Source organism: Gossypium hirsutum, chromosome A01 (genome assembly GCF_007990345.1).
Source record: "Gossypium hirsutum isolate 1008001.06 chromosome A01, Gossypium_hirsutum_v2.1, whole genome shotgun sequence".
NCBI classification, from domain to species: domain Eukaryota; kingdom Viridiplantae; phylum Streptophyta; class Magnoliopsida; order Malvales; family Malvaceae; genus Gossypium; species Gossypium hirsutum.
In genome coordinates this window covers 111,222,083-111,241,754 of record NC_053424.1, presented here as the reverse complement: position 1 = coordinate 111,241,754, position 19,672 = coordinate 111,222,083, and the positions used below count along the sequence as shown (strand labels likewise).

The window sequence follows — 19,672 nt, the reverse complement described above, 5'->3', positions numbered from 1 at the left end:
GAGTTCAAATAATCAAAGTACCCTTCTAAAATTTTTTAGATTTTCAAAATACGAGCAACTATCTTAAAATTTTAAAGCGTTGTGTCCTAACTTATTGGATGCGGTGTTTTGTCGTTTCGAGATAGGGATTTCAAAAAAAAAAGGATAACTTAGTGTCAATATTTTGATACAAGTGAATCTCAATTTTAAAAAATCGAAATATTTTAAAGAGGATTGCATCTTAAAATTTTTAAATTTCCGACCTTAAAGACATTTGATAATTAATTAGGTACCAATTTTTGGGCGTTACGAGGTTGCTAATCCTTCCTCGAACGTAACCGACTCCCGAACTCTTTCTTTTATTTCGTAGACTAAAAACTAATGATTTTAAAACAAAATGTTTTAAAGGTAATCCAATCACACCTAAAAAGGTTGGTGGCGACTCCCGTTTTCGTTTTAAAGTCGATCCCCATTTTCCAAAACTCGATTTGAAAATGGTTTCGACAATAATATTTTAGTCTAACTCTTATTTTGTATAAAAATTGTAAAAAAAATTCAAAATTATTAAAAAATAGAAAATTCTATATAAAAGTTTAGAAAAATAAAATCTCAGAAATGTTGTTGAAAAATTAATTGAGAAATAAAAAAAATACCATTCAATAAAATTTAATAACAAATTAAAAATATAACAAAATAAAAGAATTAGATCATTAAATACTTTTTTCTCAATATTTCTCTCGAAACTAAATTGATATTATAGAGACTCATTAAAATAAATTCTAATGCCATTTTTAACATATATATATATATATTTAGATTAATTTGTCCACTTGATGCTACTAAATTTCTATAAATCAACTTTGATGCAACAAAAATAATTATAATGATTTTTCTTTACTTTAAGCTTGACATAAAAAAATTGAAGATCATATAATCAAAAGAAATTTGAGTTTTATATGCCATTATAAAATATAAGTTAATAGAGTTGATTTTAATTTGGAAACATAAAATAAAATTTTAAATTTTAGAAAAAGACTTAATTGAATAAATTTATTTAATTGATTTTGATGTTTTGAAATTTATTTATTTAACAAAATTTTTAATATTATACTATAAGTCCTTGTATTTTTCATAAATTTAAAATTTAATCTTTTTAATTTTAAATTTTAAAATTCAAGTCTAATTATTAATATGGTTAATTTTTTTAAAATTTATTGGTGTCCATTTTGAAATAAAAAATAATTACTTGATAGCCATATAACTAAATAACAAACCTAAATTTAATAAAATAATTAAATTTTGAAATATGAATAATAAATGCATATTTAAACCCCAATTAATGGGAAAAAGTATACACGTAATCATCTTCGCTACCACAGCCTCACCTTGGGACAAAATTTTATCTTTTAGATATTTTTATAGATTCAAATTCTAAACAGAAGATTTTCAAGCAAGCCGTCTTAGCTCAGCCGGTAGAGCGCGTGGCTTTTAACCACGTGGTCGTGGGTTCGATTCCCACAGACGGCGGCTTTAGTTTTGTAATTTTTCTTCCAAACAAACTTCACTGAAATCCCAACGTCATATGTTATCCATATACTCATTGGATTTTCCTCTCTTTTATTTTATTTCTTTCTCCCTCTTCTCATTGGATTCATTTCCAAAATCAATGGATTGGGAACCGTTAGCTGCAGCAAAAGCCTCCATCTCTCCCTACGATCTTCTTTTCCAAGCACTTGCTTTAATCCCCTTCTCCCATTATTTCTTCGCCGCTTCCTTTCTCTTTCTCATATTTCTTTACAGATTTTTGGAGATTCATTTTCTTCACGATTTACTCACTCTTTTCAGAGGCGATCCCGTTACGTTAACTTACAACTCCTGCTCCGACCTTGCCCAATCAGTCGTCGCCAACTGTAAGATACTCCAAGGAAGGTAAATATTATTTTTATTTTTATTCCTGGATTTCTCAGTTAATCAGTCGAAACTCGAATTCACATCTTCTTCTTGTTTACGATTTGTTCAACAATGGCGCAGGTACTTGGCCACTCCATGGCTTTCTAGTCCTCATCTTCAGACTGCTTTCTTGAGTTTTCTGGGAAGGCCTCCTCCACTTACTTATAGACGGTCAGTTCAATTCTTTTTCTATTCCTTTTTCAAATTTTTTTTCAATTTCATTTTCTTTGGATAAATGTTAATCTGCTAAGCGTTTATTATTCTTAGACATTTATTCCGTGCTTTTGATGGTGGAACAATTGCTCTGGACTGGCTAACTTACACGGATGGTCAGATTTTATTCATCTTCTCATGATTTTATTCTTCTATTTTTTATTTTTTAGAACATTCATGTGTGTTATTCAAATTTAAGAATGGGAGGGAATTCCTTCTTTAAAGTAATATATATGGCTTAATTTTTAATATTGTGCATCTGTAAGTAATAACAGTTGTGGGTGGTACCTCCTGCATGCCTGATAGTTCCGCTGCTCCTAAAGGTGATAAAACTCCGATTGTGATTGTGATTCCTGGCTTGACCAGCGATTCTGCTGCTGCGGTAAGTTATTTTTTTCATTTTAAATGTGTAGATATTATATTTATATTTGTTCTCTCATATTGTCGTTGAAGTAGTCAATAGAAGCGTTGCTGCGTGTACAGTATGTGAAGCATCTTGCGTTCAACTTGGCAAGACAGGGTTGGAATGTTGTTGTAAGCAATCATCGTGGACTGGGAGGTGTATCTCTAACGGTGAGTTTTGTTACGGAACCTTTTTTCTGCCTAGATTCTGAATCATCTAAGTACCATTTTCAAACTTGTCAATTCCACCTAAATGAACTTATTTTCAGTCTGATTGCTGTTATAATGCTGGATGGACTGAAGATCTACGGAAAATCATTGACCATATACGTTGTGAATATCCAGAAGCTCCTCTGTATGCTGTTGGAACTAGCATTGGTGCCAATATTCTGGTATCTGAATTCTTCTGATTATGTTTATGAGCATCACGAAAGTAGTTGAGTGTTAGAACTTGCATGTCATTTAGAAATTTTCCTTGGATGTGATAATGCTTCTTCTATTTTTTTCTAACTGTATCACCTGTGACGATATTTATGTACTTTAGCTGATTTATTACTCTTAACTTTCAGATGAATATTTACTTTTTGTTTCATCTGCTGCAGCCAGGTTAGGTAAAAGAAATGTCAAATCTAATTCTGGGTTTAATTTTGAATTTTATGAATATAAACCCATTTTCTGTTTGTTCCTAATGCACAATATTTGCTATAAAAGATAATTGTGGTTCAGATCCAGCCTTCTAAGTTCAATGTATTTTTAGTAATGTCCTTGTCCTGTTTGACAAATGATGTCCATATTGCCAAATTCTTAATATTTTGTTTTTTCCACATATAGAGTTGTTTTAGTTATTGTTTGCAAGCTCAAATATATGCTTTCTCCTTCCACTCTCAGGTAAAATATCTTGGAGAGGATGGGGCAAATACTCCTCTTTTTGGTGCTGCAGCTATATGCTCTCCTTGGGACCTCTTGGTTAGTATTTTTATTGCTATCATACAACCAAGACTCCGATCTCTATTTCATCTGCATTTTTCAAATTCTATATCCTCTTTTGCTCCCAATTTGTGAAAGCTTCTATTGCACTAAATTAATGTGTTAAGCTCACGGCTGATGGATCGAGTCACCAGGTGATTCACAGGAAAGTTCGCTTTCAATTGAGGGAGCTTCCCTATGTTGAGATTTGTAGCACGAGCCTAACCTATCGTTGAAGAGGGCTACTAACCTTAGGTTAGTTAGGAAGGGAGTCTTAAACCTTGGAATTGAAATAAAATTCTAACTTGTTTTATTACTCAGAATCATCCTTCTTAAATGGAGGTACACAGGGTTTACTCTTTAGATCAAGAACCAAAATTAAGGAAACTAAAAAAGAAGGGCTTTTAATAATGCAATAAGATACTTGCTAAAATAAATTATTCTAATTAGGAGTATTTCTAAAACTAAGATTACTTGTCTTCCTTTTCGTCTTCAACGCCTTTGGCTTCTAGCGGCCTACGCCTCACATGTGTTGCCTAGAAAGGCATCTGTAATTTAATACATCCACTTTTGGCCTAAAATATAGGAATAGAAAAGAGAGATAAAGGAGATAGATGATAAGAGGACTTAACTATCCCTATTGAGAATAAAGTTCTATGCATTTGTTGCGAGGTAATTGCTTTTCGAAACCCCACCAGAAGGTTCAAGTTTAGAAGAACAAACAGGGATAGTCAACTGCCATTACGTTGATCTGGTTCCACATGACCTAACCATGGAACCAAGTAATTCCTTGCCTTATATAGGTATATCGGTTGAAAACATGCCTGTTTCTTTTGAGCTTAAATATGTCGGCATTTCCTATTGCAGATATAAGGGGAGAAACCTTCTGCAATTATGCTACTGCCACCATTGCCAAGTCTGTCATGGATGGCCAATGGCTGTAGTGGCATCTTGGACCACTTTCTGCTTAAATCAAATCTCACTTACTCTTTGTCTCTCATGAACTCTTAACTAAAGTGCTGCCACTTTGTCTTCTTTTTGGAAAGGTTATGTACTAAATCTCTTCTTTGCAGATATGTGATAGGTTCATAAACCGTCGACCTATGCAGAAATTATATGACAGAGCACTAACAGTTGGCCTGCAAGGTTATGCACAATTGTACGCATTCATTACTTCATTTTGCAGAATCAGTTTACTTACTTTCGAGGTACCATTTCATAATATACTTTGTGCTTTTATTTAGGCATCAGTCTATCTTGTCTCGTCTTGCAAATTGGGAAGGCATTGAAAAGGTACTCAAAAATTTCCTACTGTATGCGAGAACAAGCATGTCAGTCACATAGTTGAAGCATCTTAGAGGGATAACATTGCTAGCTGCTTTGACACAAATAGTACTGGTTTGAAAATAGATGTAATATGTCCTCAAATGGCGATAAACTCCACCAAATCAAATGCTTCGTCTCATTTTATTTCATCCTCTTTACTCCCAACATTGTTTCAAAGAAATTTTCAGTTTCTTTTTTCCTAATGAAGAATCTCCTAATTCTTTTCTGCTTGTGTTTTCACAGTCAAGTTCTCTTAGGGATTTTGACAACCATGCTACTCGAGTTCTTGGGAAATTTGAGGTAAAAAATTATTATTCTATTTCTTTTCCATATTTCCATTCTAACAAAGGCCACCATGCGTTTCAGACTGTGGATACATATTATAGGAGATCAAGCAGTACTAATTATGTAGAAAATGTGTCAGTGCCTCTCCTGTGTGTCAGTGCTTTGGATGATCCAGTGTGCACCAGTGAAGCTATTCCATGGGATGAATGTAGGTAAGAAATCACTCTTCATTCCCCAATAACCTCTCTTTAAAAGCCTTCTCTGCCCCATTTTTTGGGGCACTTGGACAAATAAACAGTGTGCTACTTACTTTAGATTCAAGTGAGTGGAACCATTTGATTCGTTAGTATTATTATAGGTTTATGTGCATTAAATTTGCAGTTCCACTATGAGCATGACATATTTTGTTGTATGAAACTCTTTATGTGTTCAAGCTTACATTGCATCTTATCTTTTTATACAATTAACATAGCAGTCACAACAAGGAGGGGTTTATGAGCAGAACATTTTTATTCCAACATCAAGTAAAACCTAAACTACTAGTCTATACTGCCAACACTGAAATGAGTCTTAACATGTTGGTAGTATACCTTGTTGATATTGCCAAACACTCGATTACATTCTCCACTTGAATGGTAAAGTTATATGTCTGACCCAAGTTTCATGTCATCATCAATATTCCATCATAGTCTAACAAGGACAATATTATACTTGACTTCCTTCTTTTTAAAGCTAACCTTCTGTTTGGTTTACTTCTAGGCTCAATGAAAATATTATTCTAGCTACTACACCGCATGGAGGACATCTAGCATTCTATGAGGGGATAACAGCATCTAGCATATGGTAATAATTGGCATCTTTGATACTATATAAATATACACACACAAACAAAAGCTTATCTTTGTGCGTATATATATATCATGTTCACAATTTCATTTATCTCACCTCAAAACTCACATTCATGTTTCTACTTTACACCTGAGCTCCCAGTTTATGATTCGCAAGGATCCTAACAGAAGAATTTGATAGAATTGGTGGGGTTGAAAAATAACCCGTACTATTATTCATGATTGAGCATCTTGTAAGACATGCTATGACTATGTGTAATTTCATATATTTGTTATACTAGCAGCTGTGTCTGATTATGTAACAAGTTGTAATATAAGGTTCATTGTGTCAAGTTACACGGTTTCTTATTCATTGAATTGCAGGTGGGTAAGAGTTGTTAATGAGTTCTTTGGTGTTCTAAGGATTAGCCCACATATAGAAGGAAGAAAGAAGGTAAAAGTTTCAGTTAACTTATTTTGTAGGAAATTGTTGTACTTTATTTGAACAAAATGGACATATCTGCACCCATTTTGTGATGATAACGCAGTCAGGCACTCTCCAAAGTCAAAAGCCTGTGAATTAAAATTCTCTTTTAGCAGCTAAATAGTTAATTCTCCTACCTCATTTCGTGCTGCCTGAACCAGCCTAGCAAAAATTCTCTGCAGTTCCTCCCAGCAAGGCAGTGAAATATGTGTCAAACTAGTAACTGATCAGCGACAGTGGGATCTGATCAACTCCATTAGAATTCTTAATGTTTAATGGGAAAATTGGTTAACTTGGTGACAACTCTCTTAACAATTGTGGTGGGAAGGGGCTTCTGTGTTAACTAACTGCCTTTTTCTACAAATTCATTCAACTTTAATGTTTTCTTGCAGATGCAAGGTTCTACTATGCCCAAGCCACTGCAAAGTTCAATTGATCAGGCACCTTATTTGAATGTTATGGAGGATGGAATGGTGACTGCAATGAGCAATGAACAAACAGATGCTTTTGTAGAAGACATTTCAGACGCGGATACAACTCACAGTAAGAAGGATGAAGGTACAATTTCTGATAAGGGAACAAGTGTTGACTTGACAGATAAACTAAACCCTGAGAAGCAAATAAAGCAGCAAGTGGAGCAAAATGTAAAGGATTTGATTGTCCCTGTTCAAGGACGCATTGATAAGCTTTCACGGCGGAGCAGACAATCAATCTGGTTGCTTGTGTACATTTCCATCATAACAACTTGGCCGTTTGTTGGCTCTGTTCTTCTTTCAGTTCTTAAGAGAAGGTTCAAAACTTTTAAACCAGGTACGTTGTTTAGAAAATAGAGTTACTTAGCAGGGAGTTTAGGGTCAATCATGACCAAATACAATCTATAGAATATCATTGATGTCCTAAATTGAGGGATAATAAAAGATGCTAACTGCTCTGACCAGTAAGTATCCATTGTTGTATCAGAAAATAATAGTATTTCAAGAGGCATCCTCCTTGCTAAACTTGTAATCTCCTTGATGATATAATTAAATGCCTTAAATATGCTTGAGGCCATTTCAGCAATGAACAAAACAGGCCCTAAATAAACCTACTATACATAACTTGATTAGTTTTCATTTTAAGTTGTGAAGAAAACAAAAACTTGAATATTACTTGTGATCCTTTTGAAAGTAGAATTACATTATAAAATTATAAGATTTGTTTGGTTCACCAAAATGTAAAACTATTTTTGATAAGAATATTATTGGAATATAAGATTATTTAACATGGTTATTCTTTTTGAGTAAAAAAATATTTTCATTAATAAGAAGGAAAAATAACACTAATATAAAGACTTGATATACGGTAGAGATATTGCATAAAAACATTATAAATTAATGCACAATAGAGGAGAAAATTTTATGGTAATCACAACATTGAGAGGTTTAAAAATTAGTTAAAGATGCATCACATTGATCAACCGTTAATGGTTGTATCTGAGTCCAATCATTATTAGACCACTTATGTAACGGTACCAAATAGATATAACAATGTGTTTGCTTCAGTAAATTTTGAATATACGCTAGAACACATCTAGAAATAAAAATAAAATAAAACTCTAGAACTAGACTTGAAAATAAGGTGGATTGAAATTAAAAATTAAATAAAAAACCACAGCTTCTAGAGAAAACATAGAAGAAAAGTAATATTTATTTAAGCATATCTAAGTTGGCATAGGAAGTACCGTGAAAAACAATATCAGAAAAGAACAAATAAAATAAATGGAAAAAGAAATAGTTTAGTTCAGACTTGAGAGAAACTAGAAAGTTATAAAAATCAAAATTGGACCGAATGTAAAATTGAAAGCATGTCATTGGAATGGGACATTTTATTAATTTATCTTTAATTATATAAACTATACTCAAAGTAGGAAGTTTACCATGAAATATAAAATAAAATAAAGACAATATCAAAATACAAAATTTCTCAGCCAATAATGAAAAACTACTTAAAATAATTAAAAATTTAAGTACTAGTACCATTAAAATCCAATCCCTTTGTCCTTAATATACTTCTAGAATCATACCCCGATTGGTATGGTGTATATTACGATAACTAAAACAAAACTGCTCAATTCGATAGACAAAATCAGCACATCAAAATCATTACTTGGGAATTGCGTTTAAAATGTCATCCATGGAAGAAACTTTATCAAGTTCCTGGAGCAGTATCTTCAGGAACATTCCGAATCGGTAGTTGACAACTAAAAATACATTCCCAGTGACATACAGAAACCAGGGAACTAATAACCTGCAATCTGCAGATGAGTAAGCATTCATACTACTAATGTCCACAGCCATCTAATGTGCGCGGGTCATCTTCATTCTTGGCATTGCCTTCTTCATCTGCCGAGCACGATCTTTTGCTTCTCTCTTGCGAGCCGCTTCTGCACTGAGCTTTGCCTCTGCCTCTTCTAACATATTTTTCTTCTCTGCTTTCTTTCTCTGCAATGCTTCTTGCCTTGCATTTTGAAGTTCTTTGTATGCTTCTTGGGCAGCCTTCACTCTTGCAGCTTCAGTTTTGGATCGAGCCTGCAATAAGAAAGAAAAGATTTCGAGAAGATTACCAAGTTGGACATGTATTTGACAATTTGATATATAATCAAGTGTCCCAGCTGAAGCACCTGTGAGCTGAGCTTGTACCGCCCGATTAAGTCAATGTAGTATGGTACAAGAGCTACCAAACGAGTGATTTCAGCCATGTGGTTGGCATCAGGGAGGGCAAACTTAAACAACAGCATCTTCCTGTGCGTACCAGGATGTTGATCTGAAAAATGCATCGAAATGAAATTCTTTCCGTATTTCTCAAAAGCTTTGTCCCCAAAAACCTGCAGGTTATCAATCACAATTAATTCTGCATGTTAAATCTGCCAAGTAAATTTGAAGCAAACCTTAACAGGACTATAAAAGGGTAGTTACAATGGGCCCCAAAAATTAGTATGAACAACTGAACTATTTCAAAGAACCACATAATGTACTGGATAACATGGGTCATAATCTCTTCACTGAACTTGAAAGCAAAACACATAGATTATTGAAACTTAATTAAAATTATCGCATTCTCCCACGGAAAAAGACTACTACTAATAGTACTAATAAGTACAAGTACGATGGTTGAGTAGCTCACACGCATGCACCTAGAAGAATTTGATAATTTTTCCTTTATCCATAAGCCATGGAGTTTAAAAGGAACTTCATGCCATGATTCTTATTAATAAAAACTTTGAAGAGACAAAAGAAGCGGAAGACAATCTATATGAAAATCCTTGAGACAAACTGTCACAAGCTCGCAGCCATCCCTTCAATCAAGACCTTAAAAAACTAGGAATCTAACAGAGAAGAAATCCTTGATAAAATCTGATCACACAAGCTTCAGTACAAAATGGAACGACCAGTAAATTTAACACCCAACTTGTGATTTTAGCTACTAATGTAGCAATGTTCCATTCTTTTCATCCCACTCGCACAAATACATGTTTCAAAACAAATTAAAGCAACTGCTTGCCAGCGGCCTGAACTATTGTACACAACACGCTTAAGGTTTAACATGTACAGAAGCTCCCATCCATGCAAAGGAATGACAAACTAACAATTAAAATGGGTATGAATTCCACTTCTAGATTTCCTACTGATCATTTTCAAATACATCTATCTTCATTAATGTTTAAAACATAATGGATCAAGTAGGCAAATAACCCTACCAACTCTAACTAGGTATTTATCCAAAATGACTTAAAATTAACGATATGCCCCTAAATATTTTCAAAACTATCATAAAATCATGCATTGCTTCATTCAGCATTGACTTTATTGTTCCTATACTAATGAATCTCTGAGTACACACAGTGCAACAAGAGAGATCAGAGAAGAATTTCATAGAACTGTATGCTACAGAAATTCAACCATATGAACCAGGCTTGTAGCCTGCCACTTTAAAGTACTAAAACTCTCGAATCAAAACCTATGACAAACAACACTAATGCATTAGTCCCCATAAATCCAATTTCTTTACCAATCAACTAATTCAAATGAATAACACAAGAAATCCAAATCATGCTACGAAGTGGCAGAAAAAATTATTCCATTAAATCAAACAAATAATTAAGGAAACAATAAAATCAACATAAGTCTAAAGCTTTGACCAACTAACCTGCTCAAGCACAGTCTCGGTAATCAGATCCCCAGCAACCTCCTTTGACTCGGAAATGACGGATAGTTCATCCACCACCCATTTTCTTCCACTAGGAGTCGGCATCAACCCGGCAAATCTTTGTAAATCTCTCACCTCTTTTTGCATCCCTTTGGCCGCTTTCTTCTTTGCCACCGCGAAAACCACCTGATCCATTGCTTCGTCATTCATATAAACTTCAAAAGTAATTTCATCTTTACACGGGACCACCAAATTAAACAATCTCGATATCAGATCATGTCTGCTCTTTAACTCCATCGTTGCCAGCAATCCCTGGCAGTATCTTCGTCCACTCGCGTAGAATTTGAATACGGTTTGCCCTTCTTTTAACAGTAACGGCGAGTCCTCCCCTTCTCCCACACCCAAAAGACTGAAATTTTTCTCAAAGATAGAACCTTTTGTAGCGAATTTGGCGGCCCATGCCAAAGCAAGGTTCTCGTTTTCACGTTTACCGGTAAAGTAATTGACTATAAAAACAATCAAGAAAGACCCACAGGCAATCTCCACCGTGAACGACTTCTTCGGAACCGTAGCGTTTTGGGGCTTCGAGGTTGTTTTCGATTCTGGGTCATCGGAAGTAGCGGTTTCAGTAACTTTTGGAGGTTCGGGTGGTGGTTGTTCGATAGGTAAACCCTCGAACTCGTCCTCATCCCAGTAGTCGAAAGAAGTAGTGGAGGGCTTTTGAAGATCCGATTGGGACGGAGGATCCGAAGTGGGGACAGGATTCGGATCAGGATGGGATTTGGTTTCAAGATCTGAAAGGGGCCGTGAGTCGGACTGAGTTACAGGAGGTGATGGGATGGAATGGTGATTTAAGATGTCATCTTCAACAGGGTCATCCTCTTCGGCGTCAAATCCTTCAAAGTGGGAATCAGCGAGGACATGAGAGAAAGAGAGATGGGTTACGAAAAGAGAGAGGAGAAAAAGCAAGCGGAAGGAAGAAAGGTCCATTTTTGGAGTTGGGAATTTGCTGTTCTTTTTGGGCTCTGATTAGTTATATATAGAGAGAGATGGATATTATAAAGTGGGGAAAAAGCAGTAGCAGTGTTTTGTTTTGCGGTGCGGCGGCCTATATGGTAATGGTAGACACTCCAAACTCTCAAACGTTGAACCATCGACTATCATAGGCTAGCTCTTGGGAAATGCTATTCCTCGTAGTTTAGTTAAATAAGTAATTAATGAATTTACAATAGAAATAAAAATTTCAATTCCCTTCAATTAGTTTATATTGATTTGTTGGTTAATCAGTTAATTTTTTTTTAAATTATTTTGTCAATCAAATTCTGATGTTATGAATCAAATTAATCTGTCTGATTCAGTTTGGTTTTAAAAAGCTTGAAATTAATTGTATTTGTTTCAAAAGTCAATATGAATTTACACATTTCATACCAAAAATTAGTATTAAAAAAATAAAAATTTAAAAGTTACCATTTTTTTTCATTACAAAATCTTAATGAAATTTCTTAATATTATTAGAAAATAATTTTTTCTTACTCTAAAATTACATTTCTCATTTCAAATCCTCATCTTGAAATTATACAAAAATTTTCAGACCATACAAAAAATTACAAGGGTGTACCAAAAATAATGATTATGATAAAGTATCAAATTTCTTGACAGATTACAAAAAATTCTAAGGAAGTACACAAAATTATAAGGGATGATGATATTAGTGTTTAACAATGATGAGAAAGGAAGGAGAATGTGGTAGTTGTTTGGAGGTCGATTCACTTGTGATAGGTTGAGAGCTAGAGTGAAAGGGTAAAAAGAGAGGAGGAAAAGGCTTACGAATCTCTCTCTCTCCCTCCCTCTCTCCCCCTCCCTTCCCCCCCCCTCTCTCTCTCTCCCTCTCTCTTTATCCCTCCCCTCCCCTCTCTCTCCCTCTCTCTCTCTCTCCCCCTCCCTCTCCCTCCCCTTCTCCCTCTTCCTCTCTGTCTCTCTCTCTCCCCCTCCCCCTCCCCCTCCCCCTCCCCCTTACGAGGGTGTACCAAAAATTATTATTATGATAAAGTATCAAATTTCTTGACAGATTACAAAAATTCTAAGGAAGTGCAAAAAATTATAAGGGATGATGATATTAGTGTTTAACAATGAGGAGAAAGGAAGGAGAATGTGGTAGTTGTTTGAAAGTCGATTCACTTGTGATAGGTTGAGAGCTAGAGTGAAAGGGTAAAAAGAAAGGAGGAAAAGGCTTATGAATCTCTCTCTCTCTCTCTCTCTCTCTCTCTCTCTCTCCCTCTCTCCCTCTCCCTCTCTCCCTCTCCCTCTCCCTCTCCCTCTCCCCTCTCTCTCTCTCCCTCCCCCTCCCGCCTTATCCCTCTCCCTCTCCCTCTCCCTCTCTCTCTCTCCCTCCCCCTCTCGCCCTATCCCTCCCCTCCCTTCCCCCTCTCTCCCTCTCCCTCCCCTCTCCCTCTTTCTCTCTCTCTCTCTCTCTCTCTCTCTCTCTCTCTCCTTGTGTTTAAGTATATGTAGGTGAAGGTCCCCTTACTTGATAGTGCCATGTCATCGACAATACAAACAGTGGCCTACTTGTAACAACTCAATTTTCAGTGGTGTCGAAAATAGTGATTCGAGATCACTAAATCTGATGAGTGAGTTCGAAAATTTTATTATTTATTATTTAGTAGTTAAATATGATTTTAGGAAGCCATTCGAATTATTGATTTGTGTTTTAGAATGAATTATTAGATTAATTGGTATTGAAAACGAGGTATTGGGACCTCAATTTCTTAAATCGAGTTGTAAATATTTTTATAAATATTTACAAAGTGTCATTGAGTTAGTATTAAAATTTTGTTAGAAAATTTTAACATTTTGATAGTTAATTAATTAAAAATGACTAAATTAAAAAATGTGCAAAACTTGTTAAAATGATTAAATGGCTTAAGAGGTAATTAAGAAAGGACAAAATAGGAAATTATACACTTATTATAAGGCTGGACAGCATGTGTGTCCAAGAAATAACAAAAAATAGTGTGAACAAGGGGTAAAATTGGAAATTTTGTAAAATTAATCTTAGAAATTGAATTTACAAGAGAATTCTAGACAAGTTCTCTTCAAAAACTTCATAAAAACGCCATAGGAGGTCCCTAAGAAGCCGGTTTTTCATATTTTCACTTCATGAGTCAATTCTTTCTCCTTTCTTGAAATTTTTGTGTTTTTAAAACTTTTACAATTACGTCCAACTATCTAATTTATTGGTTTTTGATTCTATGAGTAATTTTGAAAGTTACCATTGATGATTTTTATATATTTATGATGAATTAATATGGATTTGAAGCTTTAATTTTGTTATATGAAGATTTCATTAAGTAATTTTGATAGATATTGATTTTAGGACCAAATTGTGAAAAGGTTAAGAATTAGGGTTTGGTGTTGAAATTCTAAATATCAAAGGTTGTATAGTAGCCTAAAATAATTAGAAAGTGTTAATTGAGAAAATTTAGCTCAATTGATGGGTTAATTGCTTAGGCACTAAATTGTAAAAATCATAAAAGTTAGGGTAAATGTGTAATTTTGAAAATTTAAAAGCATAAATTGTGAAGTAAATTAGAATTGAATTAGATGCTAATGAATGAATAATTTTATATTGTAGATCAAGAACTTGAAGACAAATGTGAAAAAGAGAAATTAACAGAATAGTCCCTAAATTACTACAACTTCTACAATCTGTTCCAGGTAAGTTCATATGGTTGAACTTTCATGATTAATTGTTTAATTAGGAATTATATAATTTATTATTTCATATTTCTGTTATTGAATTATGATTATTGTAAAAATATGAAAATTGAATTGAAAGTTCAAATTAAATGGAATGCAAGATTAAGTACAGTCGTTCCATGACACAAGATGAATTGACGGATAAGACCATGGTTGGACCATGGCAATGTTTAAATGTAAGACCATAGCTGGGCTATGACATTTTAATGAAAATACCATACTGGGTTATGGCACCTTAGACGTAAGACCATGGTTGGACCATGGCTGTATATATATGTGTAAAACCATAGCTAAGCTATGGCATCCTGAATGATAAGACCATAACTGGGTTATGGCACTATAAATGTAAGACCATGACAATACATGTGTAAGACCATAATTGGACTATGGCATAAAGAAAACGATATACTCAAATCCATAAGTCGTTCTCTAATTTGAAAGTATTGGTAAGTGTCATATGAAATTAACATGGAAGAAATTAAGTAGTTATTGATATTGAGTTCAATCAAGTGAATTTTATTAATTGAAATTGTGATTGGCAGGAAATGTTAGTGAAATGCTTATTTAATGAATTATTGTTGTAGCATGTTCGGTAAGATTTATTTTAAAGCCAATAAACTTACTAAGCTTCATTAAGCTTACTTGTGTCATTGAATGTTCTTTGTAGATTTTCAAGAAGTTCGGAGGATCAGATCAACACATCGAGCTACACAATCCAGATTGCTCTAGTAGACTTTGTTATACATCTTATTATTTATATGGCTTGTATAGGGTTTAATCAAAAAAGAGTTAAACTTGAAATATGGTTGTGAATGATATATATATTTATATGCATGTAGAGAGTAGTAGATTTTAGTAAATCAATGAATGAAGTAGTTTTGGTAAGTTTATGCAAATGATTTTTGTGATGATATACTATGTTTAAGATATGATTTTTGGTTTGTATTGGGTTGCTTGGTTGAGACATGTTAGTGTATTTAAATGTTGTGTGCAGGTTAGTATTAAAAATGGTGAGAAAAGTGGCATTGAAATGGCCTATTTCGTCCACACGGGCGTGTGTCTCAGCCGTGTATGACACACGGCCTAGCACATGGGCGTGTGTCCCCTGCACCTTGCAATTTTAAAACAGAATACCCAGGTTTTTACATACGGCCTAGCACACGGGTGTGTGGCTTGACCGTGTGACCCCTGCACTTTGCACACAAGTCAGAGAGTTACATGGGTAAAGGCATGACCGTCTGTCTCACATCGAATGTTCACACGGCCCAGGACACGGGCGTGTCTCCTGGCCGTGTGAGCCACACGGTCTGGCCATACGGGCATGTGTCTTCTATTTCTAAGAAAATTTTTGACATTTTACGAAAAATTTTTAAAGTCTTCGATTGGGTCTTAATTTACTTCTAACACCTATTTTTGGGCTTCGAAGGCCCATATAAGGGACTATATGAGTGTTATATGAATGAGTTATGATATGTGTATTAAAGATTATGAAACAATCGTATTTAATCCGAAAAGTCCGGTAATACTCCATAACCCTTGTAATGCCCTGAATAATTTATTCCTATCTCTGTAAATATCTTACACAAATAACTGTCTGCTTCAATGGATAAGTGTTCTGGATGTGTGTATGAGGTCTTAGGTTCAAGTTCCAGATTTATTAATTTTGATCTAAGTCTTACCTTTGTTCAGTGGGCTTATATTTAATGTTATGTAAACCCATATCAGAATGAGCTTGTTGGTTCGAGTGGTAAGGGAACTGGTGTGTTGGAGGTCCTGTGTTCGAATCCCTGTACAAGCATCGGTATTATTTTTGCTCAGTTTTCTGATAGAGTTTCGGTGGAGTTAAAATTCTAAAGTGGTTGTGAGTTAGTGGGTTAGTAGGAGGAAAATTAGGGAAGTTATCAGATTTGGGTTAGTAGGAGGAAAATTAGGGAAGTTATCAGATTTCTGATTCTGTCTAGTTTTGAAATCATTTTCCCAAATATTTCTTCCTGAGTTTTCTTCTCTTCCCCTACATTCCACTTTCGTTTTCTTTTCTTTTTTCTTCAAATTTCTATTATTTTCTTGTTCGACTGTCTTGCTATAATTTTTGGATTCGTTAATAGGCTGGTAAGTAGTTGGGTGATTGTTAACGATTGGTTTTTCCTTAAACTATGGGCAATCTTAATAATAGTCGATAAGTAGTAGTAATCGATGAATTCTGTTGTGTAGGAGAAGGTTGTGAGGCAAGAAATTGCTGTTCAACAGCTTGATTCGAGGTGGTAAGCCATATGCGAGACATGACCGTGTGGTCGACGAATGCATAACTGTGCATAGCATGCGACAGTATGATGGCGTGAGTGTAGCTGTACGGGCCACACAGGCGTGTGAGCCCATATGGGTATGTTACACGGACGTGTGGATTATTGGGTCAGGCCGTATTGGCCACACGGACAAAAGCCAATCTAGGTGTGCGGGGCCACACAAGTAATCCACACGGGCATATGGGCCCATTTTTCTAAAATTTTCCCTAAGGTTGCATGGGTCGTACCAATTGACTATGGGCTTACCGTAAGGTCGGTAAGGGCTAATCAAACCCCAAAACTGTGGCTCTGATGGTCTGATATTCTGTTCTGAGTATGTTAATGCTATGCATGTCTGATTGTTCTGATATCTGTACATAAGCATGTTGAGCATGTCTAGTATGTTATTCTATATATGGTTTTGTATATGATTGCGGGGTGGGATCTGTATATGAGGAGGAAGTATTCTGTTCGACGTTAATCGCCTTTATGCTGGTAGCTTGGCTGCATATTGTCTGTTATATGTCTTAATGGCACAATGTGGTATATAGGGATGAGCGGGTGTTTTTAACCCTACATGGTGTGATGGGATAGACGTAGTTGGTGTGTAGAGGATGGGAGTAGGATTCTACATATCTGAAATTGAATATGTTATCTAAATCTGAATCTAAAATTGAATCTGTTTCTATATTTGACTGTGCATAAAATTTTGTATGTTTGTATGCTTAATTCTGCTGGGTTACACACTGAGTTTTTGTAAACTCACATCTGTTGTCTGTTTTGTCAGGTAATCTACAGATTTAGATGGATCGGTACGGTGGGGCCTCTTGGTGACCACGAGTTCATAAACCGGTTATGTTTATAGTGTAATATCTTGATTTTGGGCCTAGTCGGAATAGTGGTTTCGTGACCACAAAATCCAAGATAGAAATAATTATTTTATGATTATTTTGAGGTCTATGATATGATTGCATGATTGTGTGAAAATTTCGTGAAGAAATTTTATGCATAAAGTGCTTAAATTGAAATTAGGGACTAAATCGAATAATTTGCAAAACTTGCATTCTAGAAGTTTCTAGTATGAAATTGTTTTGAAATATTAATTAGGAGGTCTTAAATATAATTTTACCAATTTCTAAGTCTATGGACAAAAATTGGACATGGATGGAATTTTTGGAAAGTTTAGTAGTAAGGGCATTTTGGTCATTTAGGGGTAAAATGAATTAAAATACAAAATTAAAAGCCAATTTTGCTCATCTTCAACCCCATGGCCGAATATAGCAAGGAGAAACCATATCTAGGGTTTTTCAAGCTTCCAAGCTCGATTGTAAGTCCGTTCTAGCCTCGTTTTTAATGAGTTTTATGTTTTTAGAGTCCCGGTAGCTCGATTTAGCTTATGCTAGCAATAATTTAACCTAGGGTTTGTATTTGGAAAAATACCCATAGGTGAAATTTGTGTATTTTGGTGTTTTATGATAGAATATGAGGTTTTAAATTATGTTAGACAACTTGTGCTACTCGGTTTTAAGTGAAAACGAGCAAAAGGGCTTAATCGGTAAAAATACCTAATAGTCATAAGTACATGTTAGAGTGAGAATTTGATGTTGCCATAGAAGGGAAAAATGATCAGCATGTCATAAAACATAAGAAAATAGGCTGAAGTTTAATTTACGAGCTTTGGGGCAAAAGTGTAAATATGCAAAAGTTTAGGGGCAAAATTGTAATTTTTCCAAAATATGATTTTGGGTCAATTTGAATAATGTGAGTCCTAGTTAGACTATATTTTAAATGATAGAGCAAGGAAAACTGAAATTCGGGCTAAAATGGGGAAATACCAAGTTGTGGACGAAATGGTAAAAGTAGCCATTTTCGCATACCGAGGTAAGTTCATATGTAAATGTTGGTAACATAGTTATTGTTTTAAATGTTTTAATGTTATTTAAATGATATGATAATTTTTATGAAATATCATACTTGTGACAATTGTTTGATAATATGTCAAATTATGTGATATACTTGGAAAATGTGAAATACTACCGAGTATCGGTATCGACATTCCATAGAAGATGGTTGAGACATATGATTGGGAAAAATGTCCCGTTGAGCCTGAAGAATGGATTAGGATACGAGTGACATGTCACTGGGATATTTGGGCATCCGAACTCGTTGAGTTGAGTCCGAGTTCACTTATGGATGCAAATGTTCGAACTCGTTGAGTTGAGTCCGAGTTCGTGAGATGTAACTAGGCATCCGAACTCGTTGAGTTGAGTCCGAGTTCACTTATGGATGCAAATGTCCGAACTCGTTGAGTTGAGTCCGAGTTCGTGAGATGTAACTAGGCATCCGAACTCGTTGAGTTGAGTCCGAGTTCACTCATGGATGCGAACGCCCGAGCTCGTTGAGTTGAGTCCGAGTTCACTTATGGGCGGGTTACATGGTAGCTTGGCTACATATGTGGCACTTATGTGCAAACTTTCCATGTATCCGAATTATATTCCGATGTGTTCAACGGGTAAAGTTCTACTGAAATGGAGGAATACTCAAGATGAAAGGGACGTATTGGTAAGTGTTGTGAAATGGGTACTTTGAACAGGTATGTACTTAACCCTCGGGTTGAAAAATCGATATAACAACAATATGGTAAGATGATAAATGAAAATGTGATATGAATGTCTTGGTGATGATTATGCAAATGATGTTTTATGTTTGCTTATATGGTTATGTTACTTGCTATTTGCATGTGAACTTATTAAGCATTTATGCTTACTCCCTCCTTTTCATTCCTTGTAGTTTTGACAAGCCAGCTCGAAAATCGAGAACGGTCGGAGGCTCGCTCACACTATCCGTATACCATCTTGGCATAATGGCTTGTATATTTTGAGTATGGCATGTATAGCATTATAATCATTTTGTACATATGGTCTTATGATATGGTTATTGAGTGGTATGGAAATGCTTGGTAATGATTAGCCATTGGAATGGCTAATCATGATCATATTTGGTGTTATGTATGT

At 35.0% G+C, this 19,672-nt stretch overlaps 2 protein-coding genes and 1 non-coding gene across 8 annotated transcripts; 2 read left to right on the top strand and 1 right to left on the bottom strand.

The window, feature by feature from the left end:
* Positions 1-1,433: 1,433 nt before the first annotated feature.
* Positions 1,434-1,506, top strand: TRNAK-UUU (transfer RNA lysine (anticodon UUU)). The gene has a single exon. It is a non-coding gene; the product is annotated as a tRNA-Lys (tRNA).
* On the top strand, positions 1,497-7,495 carry LOC107925436 (phospholipase ABHD3). 6 transcript variants are annotated; one of them, XM_016856100.2, is made up of 14 exons: positions 1,497-1,908; positions 2,011-2,100; positions 2,197-2,258; positions 2,418-2,524; positions 2,626-2,715; positions 2,814-2,936; positions 3,433-3,510; positions 4,584-4,669; positions 4,755-4,803; positions 5,080-5,136; positions 5,203-5,333; positions 5,881-5,964; positions 6,333-6,402; positions 6,825-7,495. In XM_016856100.2, the coding sequence occupies exons 1-14, from the start codon at positions 1,562-1,564 to the stop codon at positions 7,260-7,262; spliced, it is 1,812 nt and encodes a 603-aa protein (XP_016711589.2). In that variant the 5' UTR covers positions 1,497-1,561; the 3' UTR covers positions 7,263-7,495. The 6 variants fall into 6 exon arrangements, with proteins under 6 accessions (XP_016711589.2, XP_016711588.2, XP_040969287.1 ...); XM_016856099.2 differs by having other exon boundaries at positions 1,548-1,908; positions 2,599-2,715; XM_041113353.1 differs by lacking the exon at positions 4,755-4,803 and having other exon boundaries at positions 1,548-1,908; positions 4,584-4,718.
* Positions 7,496-8,547: 1,052 nt separating this feature from the next.
* Positions 8,548-11,794, bottom strand: LOC107925437 (uncharacterized protein At5g49945). Its single transcript, XM_016856101.2, has 3 exons — positions 10,618-11,794; positions 9,092-9,295; positions 8,548-8,999 (listed from the first exon to the last, which is right to left on the bottom strand). Exons 1-3 carry the CDS (start codon positions 11,605-11,607, stop codon positions 8,769-8,771), a joined length of 1,425 nt encoding a protein of 474 aa, XP_016711590.1. The 5' UTR covers positions 11,608-11,794; the 3' UTR covers positions 8,548-8,768.
* Positions 11,795-19,672: the final 7,878 nt, after the last annotated feature.

Bases quoted from the DNA above. Each gene is read 5' to 3' on its own strand.
- LOC107925436 (XM_016856099.2), top strand. From the start codon at position 1,562: ATGTTATCCATATACTCATTGGATTTTCCTCTCTTTTATTTTATTTCT. The intron at 2,525-2,598 runs GTAAGTTATTTT...TCGTTGAAGTAG, and splicing joins CCAGCGATTCTGCTGCTGCG to TCAATAGAAGCGTTGCTGCG. The intron at 6,403-6,824 runs GTAAAAGTTTCA...GTTTTCTTGCAG, and splicing joins ATATAGAAGGAAGAAAGAAG to ATGCAAGGTTCTACTATGCC.
- LOC107925437 (XM_016856101.2), bottom strand. From the start codon at position 11,607: ATGGACCTTTCTTCCTTCCGCTTGCTTTTTCTCCTCTCTCTTTTCGTA. The intron at 9,296-10,617 runs GTTAGTTGGTCA...GATAACCTGCAG, and splicing joins CCGAGACTGTGCTTGAGCAG to GTTTTTGGGGACAAAGCTTT. The intron at 9,000-9,091 runs GTGCTTCAGCTG...TTCTTATTGCAG, and splicing joins GGTACAAGCTCAGCTCACAG to GCTCGATCCAAAACTGAAGC.